This window comes from Lipophrys pholis (assembly GCF_963383615.2).
Source record: "Lipophrys pholis genome assembly, chromosome: 19".
Classification (NCBI taxonomy): domain Eukaryota; kingdom Metazoa; phylum Chordata; class Actinopteri; order Blenniiformes; family Blenniidae; genus Lipophrys; species Lipophrys pholis.
The window spans coordinates 4,006,211-4,033,462 of NC_137647.1; the positions used below are offsets into that span (position 1 = coordinate 4,006,211).

The 27,252-nt window shown below is 46.4% G+C and overlaps 1 protein-coding gene across 1 annotated transcript in view; it reads right to left on the reverse strand.

Moving 5' to 3' along the window:
* LOC308124418 (syntaxin-1B) overlaps nucleotides 1-18,526 on the reverse strand; it is a 28,453-nt gene extending 9,927 nt beyond the window's left edge. Inside the window, exons 1-3 of the mRNA XM_080487383.1 lie at nucleotides 18,050-18,526; nucleotides 2,734-2,808; nucleotides 1,772-1,871 (exon numbers count right to left, since the gene is read on the reverse strand). Coding sequence (XP_080343509.1) covers nucleotides 1,772-1,871; nucleotides 2,734-2,808; nucleotides 18,050-18,079 — 205 coding nt within the window. The 5' untranslated portion in view covers nucleotides 18,080-18,526. The remainder of the gene's footprint in view (nucleotides 1-1,771; nucleotides 1,872-2,733; nucleotides 2,809-18,049) is intronic.
* Nucleotides 18,527-27,252: the final 8,726 nt, after the last annotated feature.

Consider the following 27,252-nt stretch of genomic DNA (forward strand, 5'->3'; position numbering starts at 1 on the left):
AGCGTGTTACCGCATGGGTCAATAAGTGTCCTGAAAAACTTTTATTTGACGTGAATTAAATGAAAAGTCTGAGAACATAACGTTTCACAAAGCGAAACACGAACAGGGGCTCATGCTTGTGTGGTCGGAGCTTTAAAGAACCTGGCGGCGCTTCAACGTTGTATTTTCTACGTAAACTTACAGAGAAGTGTCGTCAGAATATCTCCGTCTCCTCAGAGGTTTGACTTCATGCAGATTACAGACGCCACAGCAGCATGCAGGAGGAAACACAGGGGGCGGGGTCAGGGAGTGGAGGGGCGGAGTCAGAGAGGGGAGGAGTCAGAGAGGGGTGGTGTAGGGGAGTGGAGTCAATTGGAGGGCGGGGTCAGATGGGGAGGAGTCAGGACATGAACAGTAAAACAAGAGGAAGCAAAAGAAAGAAACAGAAAAAGAAAAAAAATCAATGGTCATGCAAGAACAAAAGAGAAAAACAAGCAGAGAAAACAAAAACAAAGGACATTTAAAACCTGAATGATGAACCTCCTGAACGTACCGGACCTTTTGATTCTCCTGAACTGAACTGAAACTACTGAACTTAACTAAACCCAGTCAACCTATCGCCTATACCTCACTGAACCTACGGACGTGACTCATCTTCCTCAGGCCCTGTCCACACGAGAACGCCGTTTCGCGTAACCGCATCGCTTTTAGCCGATAATCTGATAATAGGGCAGCGTGAGCCTGACAACTGTTTTTCTTTAACACCTGGTTCCAGAGTGGAGACATTTTAAAACGCCACCTCGGCTTTGAGATGGACAAAGACAAAAGACAAATTGCACATTTGGGGAAAACAGTGTCATTGGCCCGCCTCTCGACCCGATAACCACGCTGCCCTCTCCACAACGTCACTCAACAACAACAATGGCGGACTACATGCTCCAGGTCGCGCTGCAGAAGCTACTGATTTAATGTTTAATAACGCCGTATGTTGGATTTCCCTAATATGAGGATTCCATTTTTTTTTTTCATGCTCCGTGTCGTCTTCTCTGTTTTTGGTGTGTTTCTGTGTCGCTGAGTTACATCGCCACCTAAAGGCCTGCCATATGTTTTCATAGTGACGTGTGGAAGGGGATTTTTTTATAAAAAAAAATTTCAAGAATGACGGGTAGAAAAAAGATCGTTTTGGCTCGTGTGGAAAGAACCTAAATGTACTGCACTTACCGAACACATGCTGAACATCCTGAACTTATCGAACCTTCTGATACGACTGAACTTACACCACCTGCTGGAACCTGCTGGCCATGAAGCAGCTCCAAAAAAGTCCAACAAGTCTCGGCTCCACCTGAGGTCTGATGAGGTTGAGGGTGGAGGGGGGTGGGGACTGTCTGCTCTGTCTGACAGACTTGGCTTGAAGCCTCAATGGTGACATTGACTCATTGTTGCTGAGTCATGACGTGCCCCCACATCCCCCCCAATATGCACACACACAAACCACAAGCACACACACACACACACACACACACACACACACACACACACACACACACACACACACACACACACACACAACAGCATGATGGATGGCAGCACGCCAGCGTTTTCCTCGGAGACTCATCACAGGCACTAACAGGATCAGGTTTCACTCAAAGGTCTGAGGTCGACATACTGAAGGTTTCTTACACTATTCAACATTGAGTTTGTGCGTGTGCGTGTGCGTGTGCGTGTGCGTGTGCGTGTGCGTGTGTGTGTGTGTGTGTGTGCGTGTGTGTGTGTGTGCGTGAGAGAGACTTACTTTCGTCAGGGTTGGGTGCGGCCAGGATGGCGCTGTGCTGCTTCTTGACCTGCTCCACATCCTCCGACAGCTTCTCTATACAGCCTCGGATCTCCTCCACCTGAACACACACAACGAGGCTTAACACAGCATAACCACACATAGACACTGTACATGATTTAAAGGGGCCATACCAAGCAAAATTCACTTTCTAAAGGTTCTTCAACAGTACTAATCGTCCCCATACCTGGAATGACGCCCCAGAAGTGAAGACAGTCTGTCCTCTCTCTCCCTGGCTTGTTTCAGTTTTTAAAAAGTGTGTTGCTCCAACCAGCCAATCAGAAATCAAACCCTATATAGTGTCATCGGGGGTTTAGCCAATCCCAATCAAGGTACGCCCTCCCTTTGACTCCTCCCACAATTAAACAGCCCTGCTCTGGCACATGGCACCACGAGAGGAAGTACTTCCTCCTCTTCCCAAGATGGGCATGTGTGGGCGGAGCCAGTCCAGCTCACACAGACACAGCAGATTCTGAATGCAGCTCCTATGATTCAATATTCAAATGGAGGAAAATCAAGGAGAAGCTGAATTTGGGGGAAATAAACTTTGAATACAAGGTTTTTGGAGCAACAAGACCATGTGAAAGTGTTGAACAGCTCGATAATATGACCCCTTTAAATTCAACATTAGTGAGTCATGGTTTTTAGGCTCTCAGGCAACATTACAATAAAATAAAACAAGATTCACTCACTAGAACCAGAACATAGACTCAGTTACGTATGTGTGAAAACAAACACTTCTGAAAAACACAATCTGTGAACACTTTTGAAAACCATATTCTTTCAGAAGAGGTTGCAGCAGAGAACTCTAATACAATAATATTTGTCTGATATGTGGTTTTACCACAGCGATGTGGCTCTTGTGTGTGTGTTTATATGAGAGAGAGAGAGAGAGAGAGAGAGACAGACAGACAGACACTCACCTGCTCAAAGAACTCATCCATGAAGTGGTCCCTGTCCACCTGCACCACCTCCTCATCATCGTCACTGTCCTTAGCCTGTAAACACACAACCAGAGTGTTAGTTTGCACTGACACACACACACACACACACACACACACACACACACACACACACACACACACACACACACACACACACACACACACACACACACACACACACACACACACACACACACACACACAGAAACGGATTAAAACAAATGAAAAGTTGTGTGATGAAGAGACTTTTTTAACATTCAGGACAGCTGATTGGTGAATGAACTAATAATCATGATCGTCAGGAGAAAGATCGCTGACGTTTCCTATGAAGTCTGAGCTCGGAGGAACGACAAGACAAAACAGGAAGCAGCCTCTCCGGAGTCTCACAGCATGAGAAGCCTCAGTCGTCCTCACAGCAGTGTGAGGCTGCAGGAGCGCCATCAAAGAGTGGGAAAATCAACCAAAATCTAACGAGATTTCATCCAAAGCAATCACAATGTGACAAAATCGACCGATTAATCTAATCTCTACTTAAATCAACCAAAGTCTGTGTCCAAACCAACCAATCTGTCAAACCAGCCGAGACGAACCAAAGCCAGTGAAATCCACACTGAAGATCTGTGAAAGCACTTCCTGTTATACCCGCTGCACGCCGTCCTGGACGAATGATAACAATCGTGAGAGAATCGTGGCAAAATCTTTGTGTTCCTCCGTCGCACTGCGAGCGGTTCGATGACGGTCGTCGTTATTGTCTTGCGACCAAAGACAACCTGCGATAGAACTCTTGATGGTGTCAGAAATCTGTGGAGATGTCGACTGCCGCCGTGACCTGCATCAACTAACTAAGCAATAGAAACGACGAAATGACTGAACGCAAACGGACGCGCTGCGGCGACAACGGCAAAAACGTGTCAACAAAAGAGTCGGGCGTAAAACATAAATGCCACAGGGGCGAAGGATCGTTTATGTTTCCTACTTCCTGTTTAGTGGATTAGTGGTGCAGACTTGTGATGTTTTATTCTTGCACAATCACGTCGACTCATGTCGTCATCGGCTGAGATTCAGCTTGTTTTCATCGTGCAATCTGCACACAGCAAATTTCATTTCATACTCAAAGTTTATTATATTCGTGTCGTACAGGCTGGCTCGCCATGAACTTATAAGATTGTTAAAATCGCACAATAAGTAGCGCGCCTTGCAGTCTTTAGTAATCACTAAACAATTGGTACAAACCACTTGAAACTAGTTTAAATGTATGTAAATCAATTAAAAGCAAGCTGAACCGGAAATCTGCAGTTATTTGAATATCTGAACTGAGCCTCTGTACGATTTCTGTGAATTTTGCTCTTTACACTGAAGGCGACAGAAACTGCTGCGTCGAGTTGCAGTTCAGGGTTTATTTACAGGCGTCTCTCTCCCCTCCATCACCCCCCCCCCCCCCCCCCCGTCCTCCTCACCCTGCGTCACAGTGACTGCAGAGGAGACTCGCACAGGGTCACAAGCAGAGAGGAGGACACAGTGCTGCAGTTTGAGTCCCTGAAGGATCAAATCCACCAAGTCCCACTCTGCCCCAAAGACCAGCATCACACACACAGACCAGCAACAGAACTCTACAAAGTAAAAGAGCTAAAAATAAGAAAAGTGACGGTGCAAAATAGCAACAAAACGGTGGAAACCAAGATGATCCTGCAGGAATCCAGGAAAAACCAGGAGGAACCAGGATCCAGAGTCAGGCTGCCGCTACAGGTGGTGCACTGAACTCTGAAAGCTGATTGGGTGAACCATATGTCCAATCTGTGCGGGTCGTTGGGCACTGGGTGTGTCCAGGGAACCGTGTCCACGAGGGGAGGAGCCTCGAGACAAAGCTGGGTCTGCTCTCAGCTGATAAGGTGGGGGCTCCTCCGTCCACCAATCGGCTGCCTCCGTCTGACCCTCGGAGCGGCGCTCGTCTTTGTGTTGCCTGTCAGAGCGCAAACACCCGGCCTAACGCACGGCCTGATGGGACATATTTCACCTGTGACAGGTGTCCCGCCCCTGGTGCTGCGCTCGATTGTTTCACATCAACTGGGACACTGAAGTACATCTGGAGCCCGTGAAGGATTCGCCTTGGTTTTGATCCAACTGGAGATGACCTGAACAGGGTCTGACAGGGTCTACCAGGATCTGACAAGGTCTACCAGGGTTTGACAGGGTTTACCAGGATCTGACAGGGTCTACCAGGGTCTACCAGGGTTTGACAGGGTTTACCAGGGTTTGACAGGGCCTACCAGGATCTGACAGGGTCTACCAGGGTTTGACAGGGTTTACCAGGGTTTGACAGGGCCTACCACGGTGAAACACCTGTTCGGGTTTTTTGTTGCTGAGGTTAGCAGTTAAGTTTAAGCTCCTAAAAATTGACAGATTTTGTTTCACGAGCCATTAAAATATCACAGTCACATTAATTTTATTTAACTGAATTTTGAGACTGGCGTTTACTAAATATAAAAAATGATTGAAAGCTCACGTCTTGAAAATGACCGAGAGGACTTGACGATCAGATATCAGAAGAGCATCTGTGTATTTTGATAATTGAATTTCTTCACTGAGCGAAGGAGGACGTTTCTCCTGGGTTTTTTTTTTTTTTTTTTGCTCGTTTCTGTGGCTCGCTGTGCGAGCGGCTCTGACTCAGACGGTCCCTGAAGGCATCGCAGGGCTCGTCCTCCGGATGTGACAGCAGAGGACTCGCCGACCTTCACACGACCAACTGATCCCACACACACTCCAGAACCACAAAGAAGATGCTCAATACGACCTCAAATATATCACATTATTGAACTGTAGAAGTAACATCAGTTTAAATTTTAAAAAATAATAAAAGATACGATCAGTCACATTTGATTCTCAATAGAATAGAAATTTAAAAACCTTACAAATCAGACACACTCGCTCGCTCGCTCGCACACACACACATATATAAATATATATAAGATGTCAAAGGTCACAATTGATGGGAGAAGAATATTTAATAATTTTTTAGAAAGTGTATCCAAAACTGAAGCAACAATTATTAAAAAAAAAAAAACAATAACCGCACAACAATAGTGAAGCAGTCACTCAACAATAATTAATTAACCTCACAACCGCAACACAAAAATGATAAAATTACCACACAGTAAGAGTAAAACAACCACACAATGATCATAAAATAACCTCACAATCACCACACAATGATTATAAAATAACTCCACAATAACAGGACACACACACACAACAGTCACAAAACAACCACACAATAAACACACAGGACACAGGACAACATGTGTGTTTGTGTCCTTCAGTCGGCCTGGACGCCAGACTCCATTCCTAAAGTCTTCTAATCTGGATGTTGATGGAGGACGAAGATCAGCTGACGTCTCCTTCATTTCAAGGAACAACATATGAAACGGTTCAAACCAGAGACATTCTCATTAAGATCGGTTCACTTGACATTTCGGCGCCGTGGTAGAGGAGGGGATTTGTATATTTATTTATTATTTTTTTGGGCCCTCTCAGTGATCACGGGGGCCGCTCCCTGCCATGGAGGCTGGAAGCAGGACGGAGATGAAGACGATGGGAGGATGTAGTGGGGGAGGGGAGGAACAGGCGGCGGATGGGTGATGGAGGGTGGGGGAGGGGAGCGAGGACGGCGAGGCTGCTGCTGTGAATGCGATCAAATATCTGCAGAGGAACGTCGCAAAACACGCGCGGACCCAAACACGTCAAATGCACCTCTGAGTCAGTGGACATCAAAACCTCACACAATTTTAAAACCTGTGAAAAGGAACGATTCCGGCTGGAACACGCCGCTCATTTAAACACGTTTCTGTTGAAAAGCTGAAGGAACACGCATCTCAGGAGAAGCAAGGGAATGGAAAGACATTTCCATCTGTGACACTGTTGCAGGCGCGCCGGCTGTGAGATGTTTAATGTCATCGGGTCATTTCGGTTCTGCCTGTCTGATTGACAGTTCCTGTGTGACTGTAACTGTAACCGCTCTGTTTGACTCCTGTTTACTGGAGGAGCCTCCTCAGCACCTTGAGGACATCAGGTCTTAATGAGCATTTTTGGGATTAAATTGTGAAGGATATTAGAATTAATTTGATTAAATGAGGAAAAGATTATTTTGAAATAGTGATTTCTTTTTTTTTCTTCTTTTTTTTGGGGGCTGTTTCTTTCCTTGATGTGTATTTGCCCCTCCCCCCCCCCCCCCTCTTGTCATGCAGACTTAAATCAGGACGTTGACCTCAGGTGTCACACTGTGTTCTGCTGCTAGCTGTGTGTGTGTGTGTGTGTGTGTGTGTGTGTGTGTGTGTGTGTATGCATGAATACACTCAATGTTACAGTGTGTGTGTATGTGTATGTCTCTATGCATGAATAAACACACTGTAACTGTGTGTGTGTGTGTGTGTGTATGTGTGTGTGTGTGTGTGCAGTAAGCCATGCCAGCAGCGAGCCGCATTACCCACAATCCACTGGGAGCTCTGGCTCTACCCAGAGTCCATCTGTGCTCAGTGAGAGGCATCGCCGCTCGAGCTGAGTTCACCTTCAGAGACGCTCCTGAGTCGGAGCCTGACGGCACCTGAACGCACCGTGCCCGGACAAACACAAATCTAAAATACGCACGAAACGACTCGCAGGCGGTGCAGGCGGTGCAGGCACATGACAACCAGCTCCAGAGCAACCAGCTATAAAATAACTGACAACACATCGGTTAACTCCACAACAACCGTCTATACAATACTACACAACTTGCTGCCCAACAACCAATTTCAGAACAACCAGCTACACCACATAGTGCCTGTTGACAATCAGCATGTCTGTGTGAGAGAAGGAAAAGACGGTGCAGCTCTTCATGTTGGGGTCAAAGGTCAGAGCAGCTTCACCTGGATGGAGGTGAAGTCTCTGTGTCCCAAAGTGTTCTGACCTCACTTACAGATGATAAGCGCCGTCAAATACATACAGACTTTAGTTTTTTATAGTTCCTGGGACTTTTTTTTTTCTCAGACGCTGGGACTTTATGTAAAGACAATTATTTTTAGTGTGGACAAGCTGCTCCCAGTGGATATAGAACAGTTCCATAGCGATATATGAAGTGTGTGATATTTGAAATCTGGCCAGGGTTCTTTCTGTGTGGAGTTTTCATGTTCCCCCCCGTGTGTTCTTCCCGAGTTTTTCAGAAACTCCAGTTCCCTCCCACCGTCCACAGTGTGTTCACATATTTGTTGACTTTACCGAGGTTCAGATCCTCGCCACACTTCACCGTTTCCTTCTCTTCCAGCGCACTTAAGTCTGTTTTAGTGTGTTTTCTCCAATGAAGCTGCGGTGTGTAACGTGGGTGTAATACCCCTCCTGTGCATCGTGTGGCAGTGTTGAGCCGGTGTATTAAGGAACTGCAGCCTCTGTTATGTTTATTTTTAACCTGCGGGGACAGACGAGACCCTGCATTCAACGCAGCACTTTTTGTCTCGGCGTGTTTTCACTCGGTCACTCAAACGTTTTAAGGACTTGAGTGGCTTCATGGGTCCGTTTCACCTTCACCTCATCTCCTCCTCCTCCTCTTCCTCCTCCTCCTCTCCCACATCCATTACTGGACCCTATAAAGACCCCACCTCCTTCCTGCTCGTCCTTTTCTTGTCTCTTTATTCAGCCGGTTCGTCCCTCTGGCATTTGAGCGATGAAAATCCAAACTGACTGTTTATTTATAGACGCAAAGAAAGCCGACAGACGCTCTGTGTGCGGTGTGTGTGTGTGTGTGTGTGTGTGTGTGTGTGTGTGTGTGTGTGTGTGTGTGTGTGTGTGTGTGTGTGTGTGTGTGTGTGTGTGTGTGTGTGTGTGTGTGTGTGTGTCAGACTCTCAGTCAGACGTTCATGCTGGCTCAGACGTTTCTCATTGTTGCCAAGAACAAGGTCTCCAGAGATCAGAACCTGAAAGTTCACCTGCTCACACACCTGTTGGTTTCCACTCACACTGAAACACTCATCTGAAATCCTGCGTGTTGAGTCCATGTGTGGCCTGCGGGAGGCGCCATCAGTGGATGATGTGCGGCTGCTACTCCCCAGATGAACTGACAGTGGAAGTGTTACTTGTTACTTTGCTTTACTTTGATGTTTCGCCGAGCAGAGCAGAGAAACGCGGCTCCTGGAATCAGCTTTAACGGCGTCTGACGGGAAACTCAGCGGACTGACTCGTGACATCAGCGTGACATCACAGCCCCGCCCACATTTCCCATCAGCCTGTGATGGCATCGATTGAGAAACGGAGATGTGGAAGAATTTGGCCTTCGCCCTTCATCTCGTTAAATCTGTTTCCCAGCAGCCCATTGGCCTAATAAACTGCTCTCTGGTTGGCCGTGGCTGAACAGTCAAGTCTTCCAGGTTCGGAGGATGAAGAGGATGACAAAGATGACGAAGAGGCAGATGAAGGGGAGGATGAAGAGGAGGATGTGTGCTGCTCTTCTGAGGCTGCTGGCTGAGCTGTGGGGGAGGGGAGCATATATAATACATGAGGACACACACACGCACACACACACAGACACGCACACACACACAGACACACACACACACACACAGACACACACACACACAGGAACGATAACAGGACCATTAAATGGAGACGCCACCATAAATCACATGACCTGCCTCCTCCAACCAATCAGCCCACACACAGGACTGTTAGGTCAGCAGAGCGCTCGGTGTATGTGTGTGCGTGTGCGTGTGTGTGTGTGTGTGTGTGTGTGTGTGTGTGTGTGTGTGTGAGTGTTTAACAATTTTAGAAGCATTTAATTCTCCCTGAGACTGTTTACATGCACACCGGCAATCTGATCGTCGTCACATTTCTGGAGTAATCTGATTACTCTGGTGATCATGCATAATGTGGTGTGATCACAGTTATAATCCGATGATGAGAAATGCCAAGTACCACCTCGTCTCTGTGCTTGTATACACGTCGCTGGGGTCTATTTTCTTCGTTTACAGCTGCACAGGCGACCGAAACACAACAAACATGACGCACGGCAGCAGAAAGTTCACAAAGAGCCGCTTCAGGAGCGACATGGAAACCCTCGACGCCGTGAGTGAGACCAACATCCCACACTGGCTCCTACATTAGAGCGGCTAACACTGAAGCTAACGCTAACGCTGCAGCTTTTAAACCACATTTAACAAAAAGTTGTTTTTGAAAATTGCAGGAAGTTTGAATCTGGAATCACCCCGTATGTACAAACTGTAACAAAGCAGGTTTTCCATCGTCACAGTTCTGAAGTGAACACGCCAGATGTGACTTTTCCAGTAATCTGATTACTCACAGGCATCAGATGTAAACTGAATTTTCTTTTTAAAAAGTGCAGTAGACAGTGACGCCCGTTTTACACGACAATGCTTCAAGGGAGAATGTGTCATTTTTGTGTTTTAGTTTTAGAAACGTTTCATGTTGACACGGAAAGGTTGTGAAAAAAGATGTTCGTTTACACGTAAACACTCTGGGAGGTGAACATTGTTGTTATTGTCGATCGACTGAGCATGTCCAGAAGAAGTATTTACTATGGCCGCGGTGCACATTGGCAGTAGCAGCGTTTCAGAAAAGTTGTTTTCCCCCTATTTCCATGGAGGCGGAGCATTTTTGAAATACACCACCTTGGGAAAGTTGCACTTTTCAAACGGTTTTGTTTTCAGTAACTCCGAGCGCCGTTGTCATGTAAACGAACCCCCAAAAAACACAACAATAGTGTTCAGGTGCCCTTTAAAACTACACATTTACAAAGAGGGAGTTTGATTTTCATCTAAGGACATAAAAATGTTTACTTAGATATGACGTTTATATTTTTGGTCACTTGTGTGTTTGTGTTAAATGGAGTGTGTGAGTCCTGCTGTGGATGTGAGGACCATGGTGTTTAACTGTCTCTGTGAGGACACTTACTCATCCACACTTACTACTGTTTCTGTTCTCTCTTATTTTCTTATATTTATATGACTTTTTTTTTACAATTTATATTTCATTTCAGAAGTTGGATATATTTTCTGACTCCAGCAGCTGACAGACTCACTTCTTTGTGTTCAGTGTGTTTTTGTGAAAAAGTGTTCACTGTATGAGCGGAACATTAAAAGTGGGTAAAGACAAACAGGTCACCTTCACAAAGTCACATCCTCCGTGTAAAGAGGGCCATTTATTGTTAGAGCTGTAGAATTAAAAACATGTATTGTCTACATGCGGTAATACATCCTTCTTCATCATCTTCTCCTTAGACAGACAGACACACACACACACTCACACACACACACACACAGACACACCCACACACAAGATAATGTGAGGTCAGTGCACCATCAGGATTCGGTTCCCATAAATATAGAAAACAAGGCCACAAACACACATATGTGTTTAGTGTGTGTTTAGTGTGTGTTTAGCGCGTGTATATGTGTGTTGTGTGTCGTATCTGTGTAAATACAGCCAAACAAGCACACACTCGTCCATCTGCTGCTCTCATTAATGAAACACGTCACCGTCCGTCTGGGGCACGCCAGCACTCTAAACAAACGCCTCTCTGACTGTCAGGTGAGTCATGTGACCTCCTCACAGGTGAGACCCTGCAGGCCTCCACCTGAACACACATACACCTACACACACACACACATTATTTGGGTTGATTACAATCATATTTTTCTCTATTTCTTGCGCCTCTACATGTCCTTTATGCATGGACATTACCCTCCACCTCCGCTAGGGGGCATCTGTCAACAGGAGTCAACAGTCCCTGATAACACAACAAGTTGTTTTAATAAAAACAAACATGGAGGCGGCATCGAGTTTCTCACATGAAAAATCCTTCCTCTGGCATTGTAATGAGGGAAATCGCAGACAATGACAGAATCAACCAGCAACCTGTAGGCCTCCTTTAAACCGACCAAAATCAGCTTTGATTTTGCGATTCTTTCCCGGTTCTACTACAATGCTTTGAAAATGACACGGAAACACCAGAATCGCTAAAGGTGATGTACAGTCCTACAGCGAATATCCAGACAGTGTTGGGCAGACACACTTTATTGTGTGTCTGGATATTAAATATGATGGCAAGACAATGTTGTAAATCATAAACTTTTTTTTTTTATGTATATTTCAATTTCCATTAGTCTGCATTGGGTTGTATTGGTCACTTTTCCTGCACTTCACTCGGTCAGTTTTTTTTTATCCATACATTGTTAAGGCCTCGTTCAGGCTTTGATACACCGTCCTGCCGGACCTCGGAGAACTTATGTTGCTTTAAACCGATCTGTGGTGCAAAAGAAGTTTTGGCACAACTGTTCTATAACAACTCGCGGCTAAAATCTGGGACCTGGTCTGGGTCACCTGACCTCAGACAGTTATCATGTGATGCACAGTGCAGATCTGGATAATCGAGGTAGGACTGTACTTTGCATGTCAGGCCACTAGTAGGTGCTGTGAAGAGTAGGACATAAACATGTCAGCTCCTTTCAGGACATCGGTCCCGTCAGCATCTGTCTGTAAGAAATGTGTCTCCTCCTATGCAGATGATGGTGTAGTAAATGTTAATGTTCACTTTGCTGGAGAAGAGCTCACCAGCACTGTGAATCATGGATTGTTCTTGGTGCTCTACTCACACACTTTCAGAAATACTATTTACTACGTTTGTCGTGCTGAGAGCTTCCAAAAAGTTGCGTTTTCCCTGTTTAAGCATTCAGAAAACCTTTGCATAGGAGCTGTGTCACTTCCCTCATGAACCAGATCCGGACGAATATTTAATGTCGAGCATTAATGAACCTCAACGAGACTTTTCAGAAAACGTTTTCTGTTGAATAAACGTTTCCTTCAGAACTCCAGTAGGCAGAGTTGGACCCTCCTTTTCTTACCAATGGGTCTGATTCAGCAGAACTCAGTCAAACAAGATGATGAGACATTTCTGTTTTTGTTTGAAGCCCACTTGACTTTCACTTTCAAAGAATTTAGGACAGACAAATATGACTTAATTTGTTTGTTTGTTTGATGTTCAGACTAAAAGTCTCTGTAGCTGCTTAATGAATCTATTGGAGTAAAAAAGATCTGCACACCTGCAATATTAATGTTAAAATCATCACTGCAGGCCTCACAAACACACACACACACACACACACACAGTGGGGGGGCAGCGTCACAGTGAAGTGGAGGATTACGTAAAAAAACCCTCATTACTACAGAGCTGCTGTTACATGATACAGAGGAAACATCTGTCGGCATCAGCAGAAGGAAGGACGATAGTGGAAAGAGAAGAAGAAAGTCTGGTCTCTGTTTCACACACGGAGGATGGAGGGAGTGAGCAGAAGCGGGGTGAACTGATGGATGAAGAGAGGAAGAGGAGGGGATGAGGAGAAACTGACAGAAAGGGAGAGGAGAGATGGAGGGATGAGGGAAGTAACAGGAGGGAGTGATGGGGAAGAAATAAAGGATGAAAAGATGGCAGATGGAGGAATGATGAAGGAATTATAGATGGATGGATGATAGAGGGATTATAGATGGAGGGGTGATGGAGGATTATAGATGGAGAGATGATAGAGGTCTGATGAAGGGATTACAGATGAAGGGGTGATGGAGGGATTATGGATGGAGGGATGATGGAGGACTATAAATGGAGGGATTATATATGGAGGGATGAAGGAGGGATTCAAGATGGAGGGATGATTATATATGGAGGGATGATGGAGGGATTCTAGATGGAGGGATTATTATATATGGAGGGATTCTAGATGGAGGGATAATGGAGGGATTCTAGATGGAGGGATGATTATAGATGGAGGGATGATGGAGGGATGAGGGAGGAGAGGAGAAAGAAAGAGTAGAAGTGACGGATGGAGAAAGATGAGTAATGCTCTACTGAAGGATCCATAAATATGGAGCATTAAGACTCTACTGGACCTCCTGGGGACCTGGAGTGGTGACGGCCTCTCAAACATTCTGGGAATAAAAGTAAACACAGTGAAATCCGAAGAGAATCCAGAGTGAGAAGATCAGAGAGCAAAGAGTGAAAAGTGTTTCAGAGAAACGAGAAGAAACTGCTGCTTCATTATCGTGTCGAGACGACTTCTGTGTCTGAATGAAAACAACAAGAAATCATCTCCAACAGGTCAACTACACACGACCAGAGTGAGATCTGTCAATGTGGAATCGGTGAAATCAGATTTTAATTTGGTTTGAAATCAAAATGAAATCTCTGTACAATCATAGTCGAATCAACTAAATCTATCAGGGTGAAATCAGATTAATTAGTCGAATGGGAATAAAATCAACGTGAAGTCTGTGTAAAATCAGAGTGTAACCAATGGAATCAGAATGAATTCCATCAGGGTGAAAATGGACTGGAATCAGAGTGAAATCAAAATCAAAACTGTAAAATCAAAGTCGAAATAATAAAATCAGCAGGAAATGTATCACTATGAAATCTATCCATTTCAGAGTGAAATCAGAGTTAAATTTATCAGTGTGAAATCAAAATTTGATCAGATGTAAAACTTATAAGAGGAAAATCTGTCAGAGTAGAATCCATCGAATCAGAGTGAAATCAGTGAAATCGGACTGAAATCAGTGTGAAATCAAAATGAAATCAGATTTAAAACGATGGGTGTGAGCTCGCAGTTGGAGTCCTGCAGCAGTTTGAGAGTCTGAGTCTGTTTCACCTTGAAGCTCCATGAGCTCACAGTCCCGCCTGGACTCTGACCACCGGCCTGAAACCGACGTCACTCAGTTTGGTGTGTAGCGGTAAAGCCTGGCGGGAATCGAACCTGTGACCAGCGCGAACGCCGAGCCGAGGCTGAAGCCCCCCCCCCATAGATATGGGTGAGCCACTGCCACCTCCACCTACTGCTGCCTCCGTCAGCCTCCACTACCACAGTGATGGGTGTCGTTCACCTGTCGTCATGGAAACTTCCGCAGCAGTTGCTCTTTGGTTAGCTGATAGATTATAGGGAAGGTTATACACAATGTGTTTGGGTTCTTAAAATGTCAATCAAATCCGAGACGTTTAAGTAGTTTTACCAGAAGAACAGTAAATGTAAGAAATTATACAGGAAGAAAAAAATAGTTCCAGCATGTTTGTTGAGACATTTGGGTCGTTTTCTGTGAGACTGTGAAAATATTTATCCACCAGTGTCATCTTAGGTAAACGGTTCTCACCACTTCCATACAGCAAATTCACTAAGATTACTCAAACAGAATCATTTACCTCACATTATTTGCTATAACTACGTCCGCCGAGAACGGAATAACATCATCGGCGTATATTTATGTGTCTGTTTAGCAAGATTACGTCAAAACTACTGCTCGGAGTTTGTCAAAACTTGGACCGCAGATCGATATTAGGCCGTGGAGGAATCCGATAAATTTCGAAGGCGATCCAGAGCCGGATTCTGGTTCAGGATTTCAAAGGCTTTTAAGGATTACGTCAAAACTACACGACAGAGTTTCCCAAAATTTCTGCGTCCAGGTCAACGTTTGGCAGGCGACAGAAATCTCTGATCGCACTTGTTTATGTTCTTCCTTTGTAAAACATTCTGTTGTTTTCTCTCGTTGTGACTCAGGAATCAAACATGGTGACAGTCCTGCTCTTAGGCCACATTTACGATAACGTTTTCAAATGAAAAACGGAAAACTTCCTGAGCATTTTGGGCGTCCGTTGATGCTGCGTTTACACAAAGCAAAGACGCCTTAGAAATATAATTTTTCCATTAATGCGTTATGTCACATTAAGAATGTTAGGAATGTGCCACGAATGATGGGAACATTCTATTTGTAATGTGTAATGTGTAAACGCAGCATCACATGACAATGGTGCTCAGAGCAACTTTTTGAAAACACCCCACTTCTGTCTCCATGAAAATGGAACTTTTCAGAAGCACTAATAGTGCGCATATTTCGCAAGGGTGAGAAGTCAACACAGATCAATGTTGTGGTTTTAATCTGAGCTGATTCACTGAAGAAGACGCTATGTTTCATCTCATGATTCTGTTATTTATTCTTTAAATTTCAACAAGTTTCCCGTGGGCTCACGACCCGCGGGAAAGGTTCTTAATCGGTGCAATGTGATCCGGGTGACGGTGCTCAGACTGCCACCCCCGCCACCCAGAAATGGATAAGCGGGAGAAAATGAATGGAAGTTAAACTCGTGTTGTCTCCAGTCTTGGAAACATTTGGTGGACTTCAGGTCATTTCCTGACATTTCTCATTTTCATTTCCAGAACGTTTCATCTAAATACTGAAAACTTCCCTCGCTCCGTGTCTCAGCATTAATCCCACTTCCTGGTTTTGGCTCAATCAGCAGCTGAAGACTGGAGACGAGCGTCCAGACACCAAGAAGATCAGCATTTTATTCACACTCATTCAGTCGCTGTGTTTGGATTGCTTTTTAAAAAGGAGGATGGAGACAGACTGAGGGAGAGAAGGATAGAAGGTTGATGGAGAGGAGACAGAGGAGAGGGGATAAAACTGAGAGAAGAGGAGGAGGATGGTGAAGAGGTGGACAAGAGGAGGGATGATCAAGAGAAGGAGGCCTTCTGAGAAGGATGAATGGAAGAAGAGAGGAGGAGGAGGAGGAGGAGGAAGGAGAGATGGAGGAGGTGAGAAGAAACAAGAGGAGGAAGGTGTGATGGATGAGAATGGAGGTATGGACAGCAGTGCGGTAAACTCCAGCGCTGCTGAGGCTGTCACTTTTCTAATGCTAATCACCCCCCCCCCCCCCCCCCCCCCCCCCCCCCCCCCCCCCCACACACACACACACACGCACGCACGCACGCACACACACACACACACACACAGTGGAGCTGCTGATTCATTGATCACAGACTATCGATCAGGAGTCGATCCACCGACGATACAGAGATGTGACCCTCAGAAGCTCTGACAAGTAAGAGGAAGAGGAGGAAGAGGAGGAGGCGTGAAATGCAGTGAAATGAGAGTTGATTCATAAAAATGTCGGACAGCTCGGTGGCGGACGGACCCGGAACATGTGAGGAGCCTTACGCGAACCTGCTGCTTGAACCCGACAGGCGCGAGGCGCGTGAAGCTGCTGCAGAGTTTGACCAGCTGACAGCCCCCCAACCCCCGCCCCTAAAAAAAAGACCCCCCCCCCCCCCCCCCCCTCGCGCGATCCGCCCAAACCGCCGGCATCAGCTGTTCCCTCCGAGCGGCCGCAGAAAAGCCCGCATCGCTCCGCATATATACCGCACGCGCGTTCCGCACCTCCGGGCTCACCCGGTGCTCAGCCACACAACCAGAAAATGGGTGAGGCTGTGGGACAATAAACCCACCCCCCACCCCCACCCCCAAGTTATCACCCGACAACAGGAGCGGCTCTAAACACGCGGAAAGCGGCAGATACCGCTCCGTTCTCGGCGTCGCGCCGCGCCGCTCCACCTGCGCCCTGATTCATCCATTCTCTCCCTCCACCCCCACCGCCCCCCATCAATTTCCCTCCTGTCACCCCCACCCCCACCCCACCCCACCACCACCACCAGAACACTCCCACCCCCACCCGGTCCGGACCGAGGCCCCCACACTCTTCATCAGGGAGGAGGCGCGCGCTGCGGCCTCGGAAAAAAAAAAAAAAATCACTGCATTTCCAGTTCAATCCCCCACTACCACATCCCCCTCCCTTACACCCCCCCCCCCGCCCCCCCACCCCCACCCCCACCCCCACCCCCACCCCTCGCCTCCTCTTCATCAGGTCATCCAGGCACGCACGCATCCACATGCACGGCAGAATCGGAATTAGCACGCATGGGAGCGTTTTAAGCCGTTTTCCCGTCATGCACGCAGCGCTGCGTGAGCGGAGAAAGAAGCGGCGCGGTAGCGGCGCGGCAGGGCCTCTGCGGTGCCGCGCTCCAGCATCCGCGTTTAACGACGGAAAACACGTTAAATGAATGGATCCGCGCCCCCCTATCCCCCACCCCCCCACCCCGCTGGAGCTCGCCGCGGACCGAGCATCCTCTCTCACAACCGCATCCCGTCACCTCCATTTCAGGCTCCCGCAACTCTGCGGCTACTTTCACGCACTCTGTATTCACAGCATGAAGGGGGTTTGGAGTCTCAGCGCTGGCCGCCTCCAAACCCCCGCACACGCCGAAACCCGCACAAATCCTTAATTGTAGCGGCTTTTCCTGCGCCCTGCGCACCGCGCCGTTCCTCCGGAGGAGAGGCGGCAAGGCCGAGAGGCTGCAGCGGCCGCAGGAGGAGGAAGAGGAGGAGAGGTGGGAAGATGGAGGCCGTCAGGGATGATGGAAAGAGGAAAATGTCAGCTTACACTTCGCAGTTCCGCCGTACGGTCCTTCATGGTGTCGCCGCGCCGCTGGCTGCTCAAACACGGAGAATCGGCCCTGGTCCGGGGGGGAGGGGGGGAGGTTACCGACGCCGCGTCGCTCCGAGATAGATTCCCCGAAGATGTCCTGTGCGCGTCCTCCTGCTCGGCTCGGAGCTCCTGTTCGGTTCTCCTGGACTCGGACTCAGAGATGGAGGGAGGAACAGCGCGGTATGACGCGTCTCCGCCTTCTGCCGCCGCCGCCGCTACCGCGTCTCCTAATTCTCCGGTTTTTCTTTTTTTTTTCTTTTTTTTTTATCCTCACAGCCTCCTCCTCCTCCTCTTCTCCTTCTTCTTCTCCTTCTTAGTGGCGCTCCGCCGCTCTGGCTCCGGATGCCCCCCCTTCAACTCCGCGGCGTTCTCCTCTTTCCTCCTCGGTGCGGTCGCAGTGTGGCCCCGCAGCGCGCAACGCAGCAGCCCGGCAGGAAAACCGAGCGAGAGGGGGGGGTTGGTGGAGGAGGAGAGGGTGGGGGGGGTGGTACTGATGCTGCAGAAAAAGAGAGGAGGGGGGAGGAGGAGGGAGGGGGGCGATGCGGAGGGGACTGAAAATAGTGCGCACGCGTAGTTTTATCTCCGCCCTCCATCATCACCCCCCCAACACACACACACACCAACCCACCCCCTCCATCCTCATTCACCTGAAACCAAAGACACCTATAGGGCCCCCCAAAAAATGTACACACACACACACACACACACACACACACACACACACACACACACACACACACACACACACACACACACACATATATAACTATATACCTTTTCGAACACAAGATACAATTCAGGAAAATCGGAGAAAATCTCAACTAAAACAGAGAAAGTGATGATGTCTTTGAAAGCATCACCAGCAATACGAGGCAGTTCGAACCTTGCAAAGAGCTTCATTGTGGATTAACAAACTAGGCAGTATAACACGTCTATAGTGGAGTGAGATATCATTTCTCCGGTTTTCTTCTTTAATGTTGGAAGTTGTTCACTATGGAACGAATCTCCTCCCAGTTGTTTTTATCTTCAGACGATCAATTAGAATCAAATGTAGAGCAAAGTGGGGCTGCTGCTCCATCTACAACAAAACCAACCTGAGTGGAGTTAATGATAGGACAACTGCTTTCCAATGGATCCACAGATGAAGTAAATATTGATGGATTATTTAAATTCACTCACAGCGTATTGTGACACACATCTCCTACAATTTTAATTTCTTCCCAGGTGCTGTAAAGTTGGTTAACATAAATTCAAACGATGTGGTTTAACATCAGAGTGTTGGGACGACAAATTGTTCATTGATTAGTGTGTTTGTTTGATTCAGTGAGTTTTAATGTGAATAAACACCCAGACGCCTCATTGATGTTGAATCAACATATGGGACAAGATTTCACTTTAAAAAATCTGAAATCTACAGAAATCCACCTTATTAACCCGTCTCCTCAATACCTACGAGCTTTATTACTGGGAATATTGGTACTTTCACATTATGATACGACACGTGGTCTATTAACATTTAGCGTACTGTTCAGTATTCACTTTGTACTATATGACTATGACTTAAATGGATTTTAAGTAACTAGAGCCCAGGGGAGTCACTGACGCGGTCCACTTTTGTGTGTGTGTGTGTGTGTGTGTGTGTGTGTGTGTGTGTGTGTGTGTGTGTGTGTGTGTGTGTGTGTGTGTGTGTGTGTGTCACAGCTGCTGACGCCACTGTGACACTGCATCACCTGTCCTGAGAGTATCCAGGTATTATTATTATTATTATTATTATTATTCACAATTGAACAAAATACAAAGACTGAAAAACATTCAAATACAAATAAAGGTATACAAGGTTAATTAATTGTACAGTTTTTTTCTGCAGCATTTAAATTACAAATTAAAAACGGGGAGAGCTGAAAATTTTGGTATTGAATAAAACAATTTAGAGTGTCTGTCACATGTTATGGTGAAGAATGACAAAGTGAGAGAGGAGAGAAAATGAAATAAGTCAAGAAAATAGAAATAAGACAAAAAAAATGAATAGTAAGGGACAGTATCGAAATACTCTGAATAAACCAAAACAACCATGTAAAAGTTCAAGTGAAAACAAAAACAAAATGTTTGCGTTCATTCTCCTTTTGAAAAGGACAATACAGTGACGCTTCCTCTACCAAACGTTTCAAATGAATCTCGTCATTAAGAAATACATTTTTATTGTTTAATTTCAGAGGACATCTGAAGCTCACAGCCCCTCCTCTGATGTGGACCACCCGGACCCCCAGCGCTCCAGCCCGGCGGGTAAGGGGACATATTGTTTGCACAGCGCCCCCTCCGCAGGGTGGGAGCGCATTGCACCGTCAGCCGGATGACCAGTGTGTCGTGCTCCAGCCTAAATTTCTGCTCCGAGTTTCCACCTGTCGTCGGGACAACGCTCGCCGTGCCGAGCAGGTCGTCGTCCCAGACGTGGTCCCGAGCCCAGATCTCGAAACGAAGCAGTCTGTGAAGGCAACCCAGAGGATCAAAGAAAAGCTGCAGCCCCCTTTAGTCTGCGCTGATCCCTGGATACTCTCCAGCTCGTCCCCACTCAAGTAACGTTCGAGTGTGATCAGTAGAAATCAGCGCTACTCACAGTTTCTGCTGCAGGTTGACCGCACCGAAGTGAATCTGATAGTTCCACTGGGGAAAGTTGTCGTTCCAGACGCCGGGCGTTGCGGCGCAATGCGCTCTGTATGCCACCTTCAGATACCCATCTGTTCTTGTGAAGTGGTCCCCCCACAGCCCCTCGGCTCGGACCACCGTCGCGCTAATTCGCGCCACGCCGGGCGCAACGGGGCGGCAGTTGGAGTCATCCATGCGGTGACCGTGACACTGACAGGCGCAGCTGGGCCTGCGGTGTCCACTGGGACAGCTCGCTGGGCACTGCTGCAACTTGGCGCACTCACAGATGTAGTCGCGATGGCGTCTCGCAGCGTCGACCTCAGCAGGATGCCATTGACACCCCGAACACCGAGCTACGTCTCCCACAACCCTCGCAAACATCCCCACATTTATCGCCTCCACCCCCTTCGGGACGTCCTGACTGCTTCTCACCAGCAGGTGCAGCGGGCTGATCCAGTACGACACCACGCCCGGGACCCTCTTCAGTGACCAGAGCCACTTCAGGTACGCTGCAGCTCCGCCGGGGCGGAAGAGGACGTCGCTGACGCCGCCACTGACGGAGCTGATGCGGTCGTTGAAGGCCCGGCTGAAGGTGCCCACGCGTCTCAGGCTCTTCCTCTGCCGCTTGCAGAACTTGATGGTGTTCTTGAAGGACACGGCTCTGATGGTGGTGCTAGCCTCGGTGGACAGACAGCTGCTGACCGTGTGGACCACCAGAGAGCTCATGGCGGCCTCGCAGGTGCGGACGGCGGTGATGTAGTGCAGCCGACCCCCGAGGGTGACCCCGCGGATGTAGTGAGTGCCGTAGACGGAGATGAAGTGGCGGAAGGCGGAGGTGTTCCTGTGGGGGTGGGTGGAGGGCAGGTTGCGCAGAGACTCCAGGAAGTCTTGGCTCAGCGGAGGAGGCGATTGCAGGCGGAGGCTGAGGGAGAAGACCACAAAGTGCTGAGTCACCGTTTCAAAACTGCCGCTGAAATATCTGCTAAATGTATAACCGGACACAAAAAATCTACTTTAAATACCTTTGCCAACAAAAGTCGAACCGAGAAGGTGATGTTTTTGTCTGCGTCTATCTATCTATCTATCTATCTATCTATCTATCTATCTATCTATCTATCTATCTATCTATCTATCTATCTATCTATCTATCTATCTATTTATTGGTTCATATGTATGCGTTTGACGAATTTTTCGCAAAAATTCGCAGCCCGAATTACATGAAATGTTCAAGGATGATTTGTCATCCGAGGACCCATTGATTAGACTTTCGGACGTTAGTGGCAAAACCGTTTCCGAATGAATTTTAAAAAAACTGCGTAAAAAAGTCCCATACAAAGCAGATGGGAGAGGCACCTCATGGAGGAGATTAAAGGAGATCAGCGTCTGTTGCCATGGAGACCCTCCCAGCTCAGTGTTTTACGCAGTGCCGTAGCTACCTGACGGGCTAGTTAGCGTCGATATGAGCTAATCATGGCTAACATGCTAGCAATGCTAAAGCGGTTTCCTCAAACAAATGTGGCGTTGGCGACGGTCTGCGCTCTACCGAGTGTAGCTCTAGTTGAAACAGTTCTAGAAACTTTATAAATGCACTGTGTTCATGTATACAGAGGATCCAGGAGAGATACAGTAGATCTGAGGGTTAAACATGAGTTCTGCTCCGTTCCAACGTTTACTTTTCGTTTGCGTTGTCCTGTTGTTACAGGAACTGGTGGTTTAGAGTCGCTCGATCCCGGAAGAGAAAAGGAATCTGGCTCATTAATTGATCAGGACTGAAAATCCACACGAAACAATGGAGTGATTCAGAAAAAATCTGGGTTCTTATGGGCCTTGATATGATGTCATGCGACCATGTAATGGTACGTCACTTCCTTGTACCCACAAGTACCCTCACCAACTCATGTCCATGTTCACGTTTATGGCTATGTGTTTCTTCAGTCTGTGGATCACGTTGACTTTTACAAACTGAGTGAGTTTGATCTCAGAAGCTGTTTTACACGCCTCGTTTTCCCATTTTCTGCTCTTATTGTTTTCATATTTTGAAGATTCTGTCTTTCATTTGAGTTTAAATGATGGAAAACCTCCACACAGTACTGAGTCTTGCGTCTGAGTTTACATACAACATAAAACTAACATTAAAACAAAAAAAAATTAAACCAGCTATAGTTAACTTAAAATGTCAAAACTAAATAACCAAAAATCTAATCTGACTTCAGATCTCTCTCCTTCTATCAGCTGCGTCTCTTGGATTAAGTCTTAAATCCTGGCGTGTTGAACCGATGTGTGACCTGCAGGTGGCGCCATCACCGCACTCTGAGTGAATACTGTATGTGGTTGCTCCTCTCCAGGGGAACTCACACTGGGAAGTATAGTTGTTTCTTTGTTGTTTTACTTCCTGGTTAATAGTGGAGAAGATATGAAGTCACTCTGTTTCTGGTTGGTGGTGGGAGACGACGTGACATCAGTTCGTTACTGTTCTTTGACTGGGATGATTGACGAGCTAAATTTTCTACAATATTGCCTCCTTTGTTGACCACACTGGACTCTGTGTTCTCGTGGTTTTCAGGCCGTCCTTGAAGTTCCTCTTCGGTTCTCCTGATGTTCCTGCCCGTCAGACCTTTTGTTCCATTACTTTGATTATCTTATCTTTAATGTGATGTAGGAGATAATTGTTTAGAAACACAGGCTGCTGTAGATTGGAGTGAGATACCTCTGTGGTTGTTACGGCCCTGATGGCTTCATCTCAGTTTAATAGAAGTGGAGACCGGCGGCTTCTGATCTCTGATCTTGCTGAGGAAGTGGATTTTCCCTTCGAGTTTCCTTGAAGAGCCGTCTCAGTCCCTGTAACTGCAGCTCGCCCTCCACATGTATTTCTGGAGGTCTGGAATGTGGACCAGGAGCCCGGTCGTGAGACATTTGACTTTTGGCTTTTACTGACCTCCTCTACTGTTGAAGCTGTGTCAGCTTGTTTGTCTGAGTTTTACTTCCTTGGTGCACTAAGGCAAGAAGCTAAAGGGTTGGTAAAGATGTGTTTATAGACAAGTATTTTATTGTGAAAGAACAGAATTGAACAGAAATGTTCTGTTTCCTGAAGAGTCCATGTTAATAAAATCTCCTCCAGCTCTTTAGTTGAACCGAGAGAAGAAAATAAGCTGAAACCTTCGTTCATTTTGTGAGTTATGATCGTGTTGTGTCCACGCTGACGCTAAACCGCAATGACATGAGGTCATTACAGCGTCTTCAGGACCGATCTATATATATACATATCTACCTGCACAAACTCACCTGTAGTCATCACACTGGAAGAGATGCGTCAGGAAGGAGAACTTGTCCTTCTCGCTGCAACTCTCCACAAACCTGGTGGAGTCGGAGTGAGAACCTGCGACAGCGAAACCAGCCAGTCCACGAAAGTTGAGGCCCACCTGGATGACGTCACTACAGGTACAAAAAGAAAAGCGCCAGCTCTCTGCCGCTCTCTGATTGGTCCTCCCTGAGACACTCCCCAGTCAGCTGCTCACTCAGGAGGCAGGAGCTAGGAGCCCATCCACACTGTGAGGACATCCAGACACAGGCTGAACGCCTCCATCAGGCTCGGAGTACCTGGGACACTTGGAGAATTGGGAATACTGAGGACAACAGAAATACTTGGAACACTGGGGAGACTGGGAATTCTGACAATACTGAGGGTACTCGAAACACAACTAGATCATTGAGAATACTTTAACACTAGGAATACTGGCAAGTAGCACACGGCTACGGGACTACAAATGTGGAGATGATATATTTTAATGAATATATGAATGACATATTTCATAGATGAACTCTCATCCTTTATCACCGATTGGCTGGAGTCAAAGATTTGACTGCTGATGCAACGTAGACACTGCACCTGAGGACAGAGTGCATGCTGGGAGATGTGGTTCAGAGTGATTTATGTTCCTCAACTTTCCTTTGACGTTTATCGGACCGCGGATTAAAACCCGGATGATGTGCGACAAATAAACAAACTGCAGGTGTTCGTGTTTGTTGAGTCACGAGTTTCCAGACCTTGACCTTCCAGTCCTGCACAGCGGCCGGCAGCTTCTGCATCTGAGGAGGAAACGGCGGCTGTGAGTGAAGCAGCCGAAGCATCAGGCCGGTTCCTACCAGGACGCTCAGTCGGTGCCGATCACCTGCTTGAGGAGGCGGTTGTGGCACACGGTGCAGTTCCCCATGACTCCGCCCACCATGAAGTCTTTCAGATTGACGACACTGGCGCCATCGTCAGCGTCATCGTCACCACATTGAAACCTTCGCGGTGAGGTCGTGGCCCGGAACGAAGGGAGCGTCCTGACACTCGATGAAGGAGGTGGTCTGACAGCTGGTGCAAGGAGGAGGAGGGAGGAGGAGGAGGAGGAGCCGGAGGAGGGGTATCGCAACTGGGAGGAGGTGAAAGATTCAGAACGTAAATGTAAATTCACTGCGCCGTCCAGTCTGTCCTCACAGTGCCAGTGTCCAGCTCTTCATCGGTGGATTTGACCATCCGTTCTCAGACTGGATGCTACAGTGACCTACCACACCATCTGCTGGTGGAGAGCGGTATTACGGAGCGAATCGCGAAAGATGATATTGTGAAATATTTCTTTACAAATGTGAAAATATTTCAGTCATTTCAAATATTTCAGTTTAATGAAACAAAACACACAAGAAAATCTGTTTCTGCTCCAAAAATGTAGAACAAATGGAAGTTGTGCTGATTGGTCAGAATGATCGTCAATCACCATCAGTCACGTTAAATATAATTTTTCTATTAAGACGATAAATTTACATAAAATTCACTATGTAACAAATCAAATCTCTCACTTTTAAGAAATATAAAATTTTTATTACTTCCATAATTTTTCCCGAGAAAAAGCTTTTTTGTAAATTTTTAATATTTTTGAAATTGAAGTTACAGACAGCTCTCCTAGAAAAGTTTTGTGATTACTAAACTTAAAACATACAAAGTTAAGGAACTTTTTTTTTTTTTTTTTAAATGTTCTTTGTGATAGTTATGACCTTTTGTAAATCACAACATCTGATGTGAAATGTTATAACATTTTAATTTAGACATATAATCTACATCATGAAAGAAAAAACTTTTTCAGCATGTTTGTTACATAAATGCAAAATATATTCACCGTTACATTCAAACTATGTCAAATTTACTTTTCTTTGTGTATTAATATTACACCATATGCATTTCTAAGTTTAAAAAGAAATCTTGCAGTAAAAATATGGACTTAAATGAGACACAATATAAAAGCGACTCACTGGCTGACGATCCGTCCTGAAGTCTAAAGACTGTGTCACGTATCCAGAGATCCTCACACCTCCAGCGACCGTTAGCCCGCCCCAAACCAACCGCCAGCCGACCCAGCGACACCTGTCAGCAGGAAAAACAGCAACCGATGGAAAAAGCCACAGGGAGCAAGAACAATGAAAACAAACTGAAAAAGGAAAACAATGACACGACGTGAAGACTTCTCAGCACAAAACATTAAAACACTGACAACAGAAGGGAGAAGAAAGATGAAGTTTATTTAGGATTTCTTTGGGGGAGGACTCGTGTCTTTGAAGGACCAATGTTGGCAGGTCACACTGTAGTTACAGTTACTCTGACAGTAACTTCTAATAAGCTGTTGAGTTTAGAGTAAATCTGCACAAGTTCAATGTAAGTCAATGTGATGATCTCATGAAGTAGAGAAACTGTGTGCGTGTGTGTGTGTGTGTGTGTGTGTGTGTGTGTGTGTGTGTGTGTGTGTGTGTGTGTGTGTGTGTGTGTGTGTGCGTGTGTGTGTGCAGGATTTTGTGAATCAGCAGAAAGTTTTTGGTGTGAAACCGTTCAGTTTCCTGAAGAACAAAAAGTTCTGATGGCTGAACTAAAAAAAAACCGAAGTAGCAAAAAGTTACATCTTTTCTGAGTTTTACTGACTTTTTTCTGCTCTAAAGTTTGGATTGTGTTATTTTATATTTTTTACTTATGTAGATTAACTATAATATTGTGTTGAGTCCCAGTGACTCACTGTTTGACAGTTTGAACTCAGTCGTTGACGTAATAATGTGAGCTTTTCTTCAAATCTGCCTTCACTTTTCCCGCCCACGTATTTCTAAAATGTATTTATTTATTCTGTCTTTGATCACTTGATAAGTTAACAAATGTCAGCATCTCTGCTGTCTCTTCCGCCCCCTGCTGGTCTCCTCTGTAACTGCAACACAATTTCACCTTGGACCAAAATGAAGGGCGTGTGTGTGTGTGTGTGTGTGTGTGTGTGTGTGTGTGTGTGTGTGTGTGTGTGTGTGTGTGTGTGTGTGTGTGTGTGTCACTCGGTTACCGTTACCTTGGTTGAACCTGAACAATCTGCGAGAGACGTAACTTGCTCTCTACGTAAACTAACCAGGAGTATCGTTTCAGAGCAAGTCAGTGAGGAAACAAGCACAGCAGAACCTGGAAGCCATCAGACCAGCCTGAAACCAGTTTTCACCATTTCAAACAGTTC